Source organism: Grammomys surdaster, unplaced genomic scaffold (genome assembly GCF_004785775.1).
Source record: "Grammomys surdaster isolate TR1022 unplaced genomic scaffold, NIH_TR_1.0 805, whole genome shotgun sequence".
NCBI lineage: Eukaryota > Metazoa > Chordata > Mammalia > Rodentia > Muridae > Grammomys > Grammomys surdaster.
This window is the reverse complement of record NW_021605224.1, coordinates 131,163-143,960: the sequence shown is the minus strand read 5'-3', so window position 1 is coordinate 143,960 and position 12,798 is coordinate 131,163. Positions and strand designations below refer to the sequence as shown.

Sequence of the window (12,798 nt, the reverse complement as noted above, 5' to 3'; positions counted from 1 at the left end):
CCCCAGCCCCTCACTGGGGGATTCTAGGCAGGGGCTCTACCACTGAGTAGAAAGACATATCCCCATCCCTTCTTTCATCTACCTTAGAGAAGTTTCCTCTGTATCTTACACTAGTGAATTTCACACCTTATTCTCCAAAACCAAACAGAACAGTAATGTTTCTATAATTTTTTTGCTTTTAATGTCAGTGGTCAGAGAGTAAGCATTTTGAGTTTGTGGTTTATACAGTCTCCTTGCTAGTTATACTCTGCTGCTATATAGAAATAAATCAGTTCCCTAAAGTACAGTACCCATTGGGAGAGCTAAATGATAATGAACCAATACTTAGAAAACCAGGTGTTGCAGTAATTATTTAAATCAGCCGCTGGTCAGCCGACTGTCTAAGCTGCGGCAGCTCTGCCTAGCTCAGCCGCCATGTTTCTCGGCCGGGGCCCACGTGCACGCTGCAGCTAGAAACGGCCAGCCAGAAACACCAGCCCTGCCACCCACGAGACGCCAGCGTGGGAGATGGCTCTGCCAATCTTCCACGCTGTCTCTCCGCAAGGCAAGGCATTGCCCAGACCATCCCACCATCCACATGGGCCCAGTAGGAAGATGAGATTCTAATGCTTAAATTATCCAAAAGCTTATGTATTTGGTAATGCTCAGTAACAAGCTGCCCATACAAGCAGAAGTGTAACCCAATACCCAACCTAGATATACCAACTACCTCTGACTGCTACAGACACGTGAACATCCGCCTCCATGTTCCCCTCTGTCTCCTTCCTCTCCTAGCTCTTCTTCTTCTCCTCCTGTCCTCCTTCTCCTCTTCCTCTCCTTACTCCTCCCACCATTAGCTCCTCCTACAACCAGGCATTGGGCCAGATTTACCTGACAGCTAAACTTTGCTAATGAGGCAGACAGTGACGTGCAGACCTCAGTGGGCAGCAGTAGGTACACAGCGTGTTTGTGGAGGTTAGACTCCTTGGAGGAGAAGACAACTCCCTGGAGTCATTTTTCTCCTTCTCTGTGAGCCCCAAAGTTGTCAGGCTTAATGACAAGTGCCTTTCTCCCCTGATCCATCTCACCAGCCCCAGTGACCAAGTAAGTGGCCAGGGGATTTTCCAGGAAGCTGCCACGTTACCTTAGCCTGGAGCAGGCAACATGGCAGAAACAAGCAAGCACTGCTTCAGCAGGAGGGAAGGCAAGAGCCAGAGCCTGTTCCTCTGGCCTCACCATGTCTGTGGCACACGCAGGCTCCTGCTCCTCTGTCACACAGACACATGACGGTAACAAATGGTCAAAATCTCGGGGCTGCATAGACGGCCCAGTGATTCAGAATGCTGGCTCCGCCCTCCTCTTCCAGCCTCTGCTGGCCCTGGGCACACATGGTGCACACAAATGAATGCAGGCAAAACATCCATTCACATAAAATAATAAATAAAAATAGTTTATATTATCTCTTGCATACGAGTGTTTTGTCTTCATGTATGTACAGCACACGTGTGCCTCTTACCTGTAGAGAGGTCAGAAGAGGATGTTGGATCCTCTGGTGCTAGAGTTCCAGGTGTTTGTGAGGCACCATATGTGTGCTGGGAATTGAACCCTGGTCCTCTGCAACAGCAACAAGTGATCTGGACAGTTGAGCCATCTCTCCAGCAGCCCCTGAGTAACTTTTTTTAAAGGCTGGTAACATGGCTCAGTGGTAGAGCACTTGCCTAGCGTGTGTGAGGGTCTGGGTTCAGTCTATAATAAGTAAGGAAACAAACTGAAGAGAATCTATATACTTCTTGTTTGATGTTCCTCTGTAAGAGATAAAAGCAGACCCAGTATCTGAAGCCCAGCAGTGCTTTGGACCCTGGTTAGGATGCTTTGGATGCAGATGGTCTAAGGATAACTCCCCTGTGCTTAGAGTCCATGGGCACTGGAGAAAAGCTACCAATGCCCAGCTAAGCGGGAATGTGTGTGCTGTTCTAGGAAAGCACAGACTTCAAGATTGTGACTGTGGACCTTACGGAGGAGGGACAGAGCACGTGGAGCAATGCCCAGAGAACCCCAGAGAGAACTGTGCTCCTCGAAGGCCACAGGGACCTGTGGGGTGAGTACTGAGCCGCTCTAAACAAAGGAATATCTGCCTGTGCTTTCCGTCCCTGTTAAGTGGTGGGGCTCAGCAGCCAGATTCACTTTTTTACGGTTGTTTCTTTTGTGTGCTCAGGAACACAGCATAGCACGCAGATAAAGATCAAAGGTCAACCTGGAGCACTGGCTCCCTGGCCATGCACCTCAGGAATCTTTCTCCATGTTCTTGGAGATGCTGCCCAGAGAATTTATTCTGGTATTCTCGGACCAGACCTGGAGCTGGCACTCCTGTATGTCAGTCCTTTCTGCAGCCCTTGGAAAGGTTCGGAGGTGTTCTGTAGCTCACAGTGCCTCCCAGATACTCTCGCTGCACTCCTGAGAGTGTTTCCTTGAGTGTTGAGGGGATTGCTGGTGATGCTGGAAAGTCTGGGGGACCCCCAGGGCCTAAGGAACAGGGGGAAACTTTGCAGCCTGACTGCATTGGAAGGCCTGGGGACATAGTGATGGGGCAAGCACAATACGGTACTTGGAGGTCTGGGAGCACTGGCAGACCAGGCATTCCTATGCTCTTGCAGAATGTTCTGCAGTCTTGAAGAATTTTTAACACAGGTGACCCTGCCCACCCTGGAAATGCAAATCTATATAAAATATAATTTATTGGGTTTGAGGTTGTTCAGTCTTCACAGATCCTAACAACCAAAGCCTGGGACCAAACTCAGTGTTTGTTCTTCTGTCTCCAGCATAAATATCCGAAGTCCAGTCACTCGTTCCAAACCGCACAGTTTGCATATTAAAGCAAGGTAAAGGATATACAGAATTTATCAGTGCGTTTGTCCAGTTTTCATGTGACTTTTCCAGGGAGATGTACAGAAAGTCTGTCCCCCGTGACCGTACTCAGCAGACACTGACATCCAAGTCCAACTTGGTAAACAAGTATGTTAACTACATTACTAGAGGGACAGAGGTGACCTGAAGGCAGCTAGTCTTCAAAAAGCCACACACTCAGCATGGAGGAAACTTACAGAAGCCCAGGTCCCATTAAGCCTTCTCACTCTGATCTAGCACCTCTTCAAGATACGTGAAGTTGGGGCAGGAGGACTTGGTGACTGAACTCTAGGTGAGAGTCTAGTACTTTCCCCACCTCTGTTTTGCCGAATGGAACAGCTGACGACCAGCACCACCGACCCCACTGTGGCTGTATCTTCATTGGTTCATTACCCTCGTTACAGACGTAGGTGTTCCAGAAGCCATGGCAACTCTCATGTATCAGGTTGTGTACAAACCTCTAATCTCTGTAGAAATCGCAGGAATCCTGAGTCCATAGCCCATTAGGTGTTTGGAAAACTGGGGTTAATATTGCCCCATTCACAAGTTCCTGCGTTCACAAATATACTGTGTTAATGGCTTGTTGATACACACTGTGCTAGCCAGTTTCAGGCCTCCAGAGCTTTCTAAGACATGTAGCCACGAGCTTTTCAGTGAACATGTGTCTAACACTAACACGGATCAAAGGGCCTTTATTTCTTTTGTTTTGTTCATGTTTTTAGCACCCTTTGTATTTAAAGTCTTGCTTGTTCTGAGAAAATTAAGATGCAGATAGTTTGAGTTAAAGACTCTGTTGTGCCTTTGGGCTGTGGTTCTTTGTTTCTTTGTTTTCTTTTTCTTTTTTGAGACAGGGTCTCTGTATCCCTGGCTGTCCTAGAACTCACTCTGTAGACCAGGCTGGCCTCGAATTCAGTGATCCTTCTGCCTCTGCCAGCTGGCCAGGGATGTGGCACTTCTGAACTCACTGCCCTCTCTCTTTTCATTTTTCAATCCAGGTTAGGGGTACGTAAGTCGTAAATCTTCTGTAGTTCGTAAATCTTCTGTAGTTTCTTGTAAGCTTTATCTCACTGTCTAGCTCTAATTTTCTTGGGAGCTGGGATGTATAGCATGTTCTTGTGGTTTGGATATGAAGTATATCCCACAGGCTCATGTGTTAAATGCATGTTTTCTAGCAGGTGGCACTATTTTGGAAGGTTCTAGAAACCAGAATGAAGGGTCTGGTTTGAAGAAAGGGGCCATTTTGTTGGTGTTCCTTAGGTCATACCTGTGCTCTGTCATTCTCTGATTCCTAGCTATCACAGAGTGAACCTTTTGCACTCGCTCCACTTGACATGATGTTCTTTCTGCACAAGCTCCTGGGACTAAGTAATAGTCCTGAGACTGAGACTATAGTCTCAACCTTCTGAGCCGTATGCCAAAGTTAGTCTTCCCTCTGTAGGCCTGTTACTGTTGGGCATTTGGTCACAGTGTGATAAAAGTGACTAATACAGGTGTCTTGCTGTACTGTCTTCCAGACTTGCCAGCTGTACACGGAATGGAAGAAACAACCTCAAAGCAGACAGTCTTCGATGAAGAACCATCCCATGGATTGAAGTTAGAGGGGTTGGCAAGAGACCCTTGGCTGTCTTCATGTGGAGAAGTCCGTGACTGTAAGGAGCAGTTGGAGAAACAACAGGACAAGCAAGAGGAGGTGGCCTTTACCCAGGCTACAGCTGGTCCTCCTGATACTGTCTACAGGGGTCATGACCTTGACAGGAGTTGCCTGAGTACCAGCCGGCCTTCATTCCCCATGACATCCCTCAGAAATCATTTACATAAACAGGCATCACATGTTAAAAAGTCACATCAAGGTGATGTCGTTGCAAACAGTCACCAAAAGATCAGTGACAACGTGGATCTCCTTGACGATGACAAAGCTGGGAAAGTTCCACAGAGCTTTCACCCCACTCCGTTTATAAGAACCCCCCAAGGAGATAAAGCCTATGAATTTAACGGTCGTGTCCAACCTTTTAGCCAAGGTGTGCCCCTAAATCTAAACCAAAAGGTTCATTTGGAAGGTAAAACCTTTGGTTTTAAAGGGCGCGGGCAAGTTTTGAACCATAACATAGCTCTCAATGAGCAACAGACGCTTCTTGTTAAAGAGGGCCAGTATAAATGTAGTAAAAGCGCCCCAAGTCCGTCTCTTCCTCAAAACATGAGAAACTACTCTGAGGAGAAACGCTTTGAATGTAAGTACTGTGGCAAGTCCTTCAGCTGGAGCTCGCATCTCATTGCACACCAAAGAACCCACACGGGGGAAAAGCCGTACAAATGCAACCTGTGTGGGAAATTCTTCACCCGGAGCTCACACGTCGTTTCTCATCAGAGGATTCATACTGGAGAGAAACCGTACCGGTGCAATCTGTGCGGGAAGTCCTTTACCCAGAGGTACGTTCTTGTGGTGCATCAAAGAACTCACACTGGCGAGCGCCCTTATGAATGCACCCAGTGTGGGAAGTCGTTCCGCCAGAGCTACAAACTCATCGCACATCAAAGAACCCACACGGGAGAGAAGCCATACGAGTGCACCCAGTGTGGGAAGTCGTTCATCCAGAGCTACAAACTCATCGCACATCAGAAAATTCATTCTGGAGAAAAGCCTTACGAGTGCAGTCACTGTGGCAAGTCCTTCAGTCAGAGCTATAAGCTGGTCGCCCATCAGAGGACTCACACAGGAGAGAAACCCTTCGAGTGCAATTACTGTGGGAAGTCGTTCAGCTGGAGCTCCCAGCTGGTGTCTCATCAAAGAACCCACACGGGAGAGAAGCCTTACGAGTGTAACGAGTGTGGCAAGTCCTTCAACCGTAGCTCACACCTTGTCATGCACCAGAGGACTCACACTGGAGAGAAGCCCTATCAGTGCAAGCAGTGCGGGAAGTCCTTCAGTCAGAGCTACGTCCTGGTCGTCCATCAGAGGACGCACACGGGGGAGAAGCCCTACGAGTGCGCCCAGTGTGGGAAGACGTTCAGACAGAGCTCCTGCTTTACTCAGCATCAGAGGACTCACACCGGAGAGAAGCCCTACGAGTGTAATCAGTGTGGGAAGACGTTCAGCCTAAGTGCCCGGCTTATCGTCCACCAACGAACGCACACTGGGGAAAAGCCCTACAAATGCAGCCAGTGTGGGAAAGCCTTTATCAGCAGTTCGAAGCGCAGTAGGCACCAGGCTACTCACAGTGAGGAGACCTGTAAGTCCTAACCAGAGTCCAGGAGTCCTCAGCAAGGACTCCTGTCAGTCCAGTCCTCTCAAGTTAGGTCTGAAGGAATGCACTTGGCGGGAGTGACGGTGTGAGAAGAGTGCACACAGACCCTTTCCTTTCCCCTGTGTTGGTGACAGGAGTAAGGCCTTCAGTCTGACAGATGAGGATATGAGGCCCCTGGAGAAGAAAAGCCCTTACATGCCAGCAGGGGTGATCCGAGAAGGCCACCTGCTGACTGGCAGAAGTCGTTTCCCAAAGCACTGTGTGTACAGAGAAGGCAGAAGCTAGACTTAGAAAAACTGAATGTTAGATCAAATACTGCAAGCTTAGTGCAGAAGCCCTCTGGTTTGTGAGTTCTGGCCTGGTCCTTGAGAGCACAGCTTCTCTGTTGCAAAGCTGACACTCTGTAAATTTAGTTTAGGAGGAACGTGTTCGAAAATGCTCTTACTTAGGAAAGTAACTGCTGGCCACCAGCTTTGCTCTCCTGCTTCTGGCTCTTCATGGTACTGGGTGGCTGAGCCCCGACCTCCCACCACAGCTCCCCATGGTGAGTCTTTGTACCTATTTACTTCAGGCAGACGAGCCATTCGATCCCTCATTTCTGCAGGCTTAACCAGTCAGCTTCCAGTCATAGCCAAACGTAAGCTTGTTTGGAGTACCCTACTGCTCTTCAAAGGAGCGCCTTTTCTAGCTCAAAGCTTTGTTTGCCCTTCTGCTGTCCTCACTAGTCATTCCGTGCCGTCAAGAGACAACATAGGAGCCACTGCCTCAGAGTGACAGGTGGCCATTGAGTTGTCAGGGCCCTAGTCCCCTAAATCAAGCTCATCTTAGCCACAGAACGGACTCCCTTGCCCTCAAAGCCCTCCACAGTATTGCTGTGGATGCTGGCCATGAGCTACATGTTTCAGGAAATCCACAAGCAGGGTTAAGCTTGGACCAGCGTGGAGGGAAGCCCGTGCTAAATGCCCATCACTAGTGAGGCTGGATCAAGAGAATTGTTCAAAGCCAGCTTGTACTTCATAGCAAGACTGTCTTGAAAGAACCAACAAGCTCGTCCCATGTGTACTCCGGCATACATACTAAGTGTTGGTTCTTTTCCCTGAAGAAAGAAAGCACTCAGACCCGAATCTCAGAGAACCTAAATCTAAAACCAATGGCCTTTCCTAAAAAAGACTTAAGTGAACCGTTGACTGGTGGACGTGCTGTGGTGACTTAGACCTTCTACTGGATCATGGTATTCGACCGTGTCCGTCTGCGTAGTTGCCTGACTGGTAGTTTGTTACCCGTTTTGTACACTTCTATTACAAGTGCAGATTTTCTACAATTAAGGTAAATGACCAATTGAAATGAAACACATGTCAAGAGTATAGAGACTCTGTGGAACCTCCTTGAGAAAATGTTTATGTAGAGCCCGCAGTTGAAAAGGGATAATAGTCTATTTATTGATACTGTCGTTTACGTTGTTACCTCTCGGAGATGCATGATGCGCTATAACATGGTACAAGGAATAAAAATCTATCAGAAGCAAAAAAAGAAACAGATGTCCCATTTGTTCGAGTTTTTAAAGAATGGCCAACTAGATGCCCCGTGGGGCTCAGTGGTTTCCACTAAGCTCAGCCTGGACTGGTCACTCCCATGGGCTTAGAGTCTATGGGATCCCGAAAGTGACAGTGGTTCATTAGCAAAGAGAACTTCCCTCAGAAAGTGTTTGAGGCCTGGGGTTTTGTGGACAACACAGAGAGGAAGTGGCTCCTTCACTTCCAAAGCAATGTGCTCCCGGTGCTGCTCCCCTCCCCTCCCATGGTATCCTGCCCTCAGGTATTCTCTGCCTTCCAACTGTTAGGATTAAGAGCCAGAGCTACCACACCTGGCCTAATTCTTTAAAGGTGTACTTAGCCTACGTGTATAACTTTTTTACTCATGGGTATGTTTGCATCATGCGTGTGCCTGGTACCCATGTAAGTCAGAAGAGAGTATCACATATCCTGTGACTGGCGTTACAGATCATCGTGGTCCTCCTTGTTTGGGTTGGGAATTGTATCCAGGTCCTCTGCAAGAGCAAGCGTGCCTAAGTAGACCAGGTTCTGAGATCTATCTTCTGCTTCCTGAGTGCTGGGATTAAAGGTATGGACAACTACCACCCAGCTAGAAAGGTCACTCTTAAAAGGAGACTGAAAATTGAGGTGAAGGACCAGGGAAGAGTTCCTTTGAAACAATTTCAAAACCTTGTAATCACAGTTCTGATCTGTAATTTTTCTGGCTTTACATTAATTTGTATGAACATGGTTCCTGCAAGACATAGCCTGTCTAGTGAGAACTGTGCACTGTAACTTAGTCGTGAATTCCCCGAAGTAGGGAAAAGAAGCAGAAAGTACTACCTGCTAATGGTAGGAGATGATTCTAGAGCAGTGGTTCTCAACCTGTGCGTTGTGACCCCCTTCAGGGGAAGGGAGTTATCTATGACCCTTGGAAAACATGTTCATGATTTCTAACAGCAAAGTTATAAAGTAGCAATGAAAATGGTTTTATAGTTGGGTATAGTACAACCAATTTAAACTTACCCCCGTTGAGCTTACAAATGAATGAAACTCAGACAATGCTTATTTTATTTGACTTTGACAGTTACTGGGAGTGGGGGTAAGGGGGAGGTAACCCCTAATCTACTTTTCTAACTGCTGGCCTGGCTACCTCCCCAGCACTGTACCCCAAAGACTTGCTCTTTCTGCTGGCCAGGTGCTCATGTTCCATCTCCTTTCCTTCGCACCCCCATCCCCATCTCCCACCCGTGTCCTCTTTTTTTTTCTCTGTAACCTCCAACCAGGTAACTGAAAATCCACCTGCCTCTAATCCCTTCAGTCACTGGCTGTACCCTTTCCACTTAACCAATAGTTTTAAATTAAGAAACAAGATTTGCACAACAAAAGCAGGTAAGTGTGCGGATTTGCTCATAGGCAGCCAGACCTTCAGGTACAGAATTCAGCATTACAGTACATAGCAACAGACCACACCTCAACAGAAAAAGATGAGGGACTGTATTAATCGGTCTCAGCGTTAGAAAGATTGAGGACCACTGCTTTAGAGAGTCCTCTGACAGAATTAAGTCAGAGGATGTAGTGTATCTGGCATGAGAGACATTCTGAGCTGGGCCTCGTCCAAAAGCAGCATCCGTCTGAACTCAGATAAGAAAACAGCAAAGGTTCTCCACACTTTGGCTTTATTGAAGGCTTGAAAGTCTAGGAGACAATGAACTCTTTGTTGTCTACCCCCCCCTGAGTTATAGATGACAACCAATGTTAGAAAGAAGTACTGATGTTGGGTTGGTTGGTTGGTTTGTTGGTTATTTTTGGATTTTAAAATCTGTAGTCCATGGGTGGTCTGGAACTCACCCTGTCAACCAAGTTGGATTTGAACTCACAGAGGTCTGCTTGTCTTGACCTTCCAAGTGCTGGGCTTAAAGGCGTGTGTGCCCTAACACCTGCTTTTATGTGTGGATTTCAGTAGGCTTTGAAGGAATCATGCTGGTATAAATTAATATGAAGGCAAAATGGCTACAAGTTAGACCTCTGAAGCTTTCAAGGTTTGATTGAGCAAAGGAAATTCTTTAGTAAAAGAATTTAGTAAAAGAATGCTGAAAATGTCTGTTTGGCAGTGGGATTGATGAACGTTTAAAGACCTTTTTGAAGAATTTTAGTGACCATGGGTGTGTGTCCATGTGTATCTCTTTTTTGGGTCCTTGGTCTTGTTAAATAGATGAATAACCCATATGCCTTGCCACACCTCCTGGGTAGTGGTTGATGGGTCCCAAGAGTTATACTGTAAAATAGATTACTAATTAAACAGATGGTTGAATAATTTCTTTTCTTTTTTTTTTTTTTTTTGTTTTTCGAGACATGGTTTCTCTGTATAGCCTGGGCTGTCCTGGAACTCACACTGTAGACCAGGCTGGCCTCGAACTCAGAAATCCACCTGCCTCTGCCTCCCAAGTGCTGGGATTAAAGGCGTGCGCCACCACCGCCCGGCCTGGTTGAATAATTTCCATCATTTGCTAAATAACTTTATTTTGGACTGGTAAGATGACTCAGCAGCTAAGGATGTTTCCTCTAGTCCTGACCGTTTGATTTGATCCCCATGACCCACATGTTGGAAGAGAACTCCAACTTGCCCTATGGCTTCCACACACTTGCACACTCATCCGCACACTACTTTTGTAGAGGATCCTGCACCCACGCCAATTGGCCAACAGCAGTTTGTAAAAAGTCAGGTTTGGGGGGAGGGAGGCGGGGAACAGACGCCCTCTTCTGGCTTTCTTGGGCACAACACTCACACGGAGCATTTACATGTACTCAAGTGCGTGCACGTGCACACACACACACCACACTAAATAAGTATTTAAAATTATTAATTCGGTTTATTTGTACTTGATTTAGCTCTCTGTATCCCTGCCTCCGTGCTTCTTATACGATAACTTCTTGGACTGGGTGGGGGTTAGCTATGTTTGAGTTTGCCCTCGTGTCACGTTTGAAAAGCTTTTCTTTTCCAAGATTACAACGTGGGTGGAGGTAGGGAAGCTGAAGGTGACTAGCAATCAGGAGAATTAATCAGCCCAAGAAAGCCCAAGCTCAGGACTATGCAAATGATCTCGAAGGGAAGTCCACTAGGGGTAAGGACTGCCTTGCAGATCCTGGGAACTGTAGCCTAGAAGGCCCATGCAGTCCCTGACGCGTTCTAGAAAAGCGCCGTTTAATACAGTCTTCCACAGAAATCAGGGAAAGCTTTGTGGTTGGAAGATTTTTGGCTTCGGGTACGCTAAGGACACCGTTCTGGACTTTCTAAGTGAGACTCAATCCAATCTCTGTACTCCATGGCACTTCCGCTCGGCGAAGACGAGAAAGGACCCTGAGAATTCTGGGAAATGTAGTTCATGACCCTCCCATCCCCCGGATAATAGGATAACTTCCGCCGCAGGAGACTGAGGCCGCCCTACTCGGGACGGCAAACGTGGAAATGTAATTTGGGAGTGTGCAAGAATAACTTCCTCTGCGTGAGACTATGTATCCTCCCTTCTCCCTGCAGGAATTCTGGAAAATGTAGTCCCGGCTGCCTTTGCGGGAAGCGTCACTTCCGCCCCAGGTGTGCGAGGCCTGGTCCTGTTCCTTTCAGAAAGGTGAGCCCTCCCCTTTGCTGACCCCTCCCGAGTCTGCGCGATCCTTTTCGGGTTGCCTTGGGCGATAGCCACCAGGCGTGTGTCCTGGGTAAGGAAATCTGCCTCAGAAAGGCAGAAAGCGACCTGACTTTGGAGGAGCCTGCCTGAGTGTGCTGCGATTGCGCACACTGACTCAGGCCTGGCTAGGGGTTGACAGTCACCTGCCTGGAGGGTCTCCTGGGCGCTGTGCATCCCCAGCGCCTCCCTAGCCCCACTCAGCGATGCATGCCATCTCTCAGCAGTAGGGTTCAGACTCTCCATCTCTGCCTCCATTTCTTCCTAAACGCCTTGGTACCTATCCAAGAGTGATCTAGAGTTTCCTGTAAGGCTCAAAACAGCTGACGCATGGTAGGAGATGGGACATTTGCTATCAGTGCTTTTCTCATTTCAGAAAAGCAGGAAGCTTTAGTGACCCACGGATGGTCTCAGAGCTCCGACCCAGCCTGTCCCCATTATCAAAAGCCTTAACGACTTGTTTTGGTTTTGTTGGGACAATTGTTCCCAGCGGTTGTGTACAATACCCCCTATGTCTTATGGGGGTCGGGTAGGGGTGTTTGTTGAAGTCCGGTTTCCCCCGGCGTCTTGTCTTCTTAATCCCTTATTTGGAAAGTGCTGCAGGGGAACGAGGCGTCAGAGAACGTGGTGGTGGTGCAGTAGTTTGAATGAGAAATGACCCCGTAGGCTCTGGCCTTTGGATGCCAGGTCCACAGTTTAGAGGGCAGGGTGCTGTTTCTGGAGGTTTAGGTGGTGTAGCTTTGCTGGAGGAAGTACGTCATGGGGACTTGGTCAGCCTCCGAGGAGTTTGCACACTCTGCCTTGTGCTTTGGGTTTCAGATGGCAGCTTTTAGCTTCATGCTTCTGTTGGCAAGGCTGGCATGCTGTCCCTAACATTATGGACCTGAAAGCCAAAATAAACGCTTTCTTCCACAAGATTCCATGGTGTTTTTATCACAACCACAGAAGAGTAACTAATACACATGGGTAAACGTTAGCATCCTTCTGTCAGTCCGTACCCTCGCTTCTGAGGAATGAAGTTCTCTTATTGGCGAATCCAGTTATGAAGCTACCTTAATATTTTTGAATAAATTCTGGAAGGGATGGAGAAATGCTTGGCCATAAGCAATAAGGATGTAATATAAAATTTAATACTAAATACTGTAAGAGTTTTATAGAAATTAATAAATATAACTCTTATAAGAGCTTTATTGGATGTGGAGTCATTATTTAATTTACTTATTTTTAGCACATCTATTTAAGGAAAAAGTAAAATTTGGTTTTTTAAAACATAGGTTAAAATTTTACTGAATGTACCAAAAAATATATGATTGTTATCATTACATCCTGTGTTCCTAGGTAATTCTATTTCTTCTTTATAGTCTACTTATTTTTTTTAATTGGATAAACTACAGAGTAATTTCTACAGTCATATTTGCAGATACACTACAGAGTCTTTTTTTTTTTTTTTTTTTTTTT

General features: G+C 47.0%; 1 protein-coding gene across 4 annotated transcripts in view; it reads left to right on the top strand.

Moving 5' to 3' along the window:
- Positions 1 to 7,655, top strand: part of LOC114633966 (zinc finger protein 180-like) — an 18,485-nt gene extending 10,830 nt beyond the window's left edge. For all 4 annotated transcript variants that reach the window (XM_028782586.1, XM_028782583.1, XM_028782584.1 and 1 more), the window contains 2 exons: positions 1,957 to 2,077; positions 4,398 to 7,655. In XM_028782586.1, the coding sequence (XP_028638419.1) occupies positions 1,957 to 2,077; positions 4,398 to 6,121 (1,845 nt within the window). In that variant the 3' untranslated portion in view covers positions 6,122 to 7,655. The remainder of the gene's footprint in view (positions 1 to 1,956; positions 2,078 to 4,397) is intronic.
- Positions 7,656 to 12,798: the final 5,143 nt, after the last annotated feature.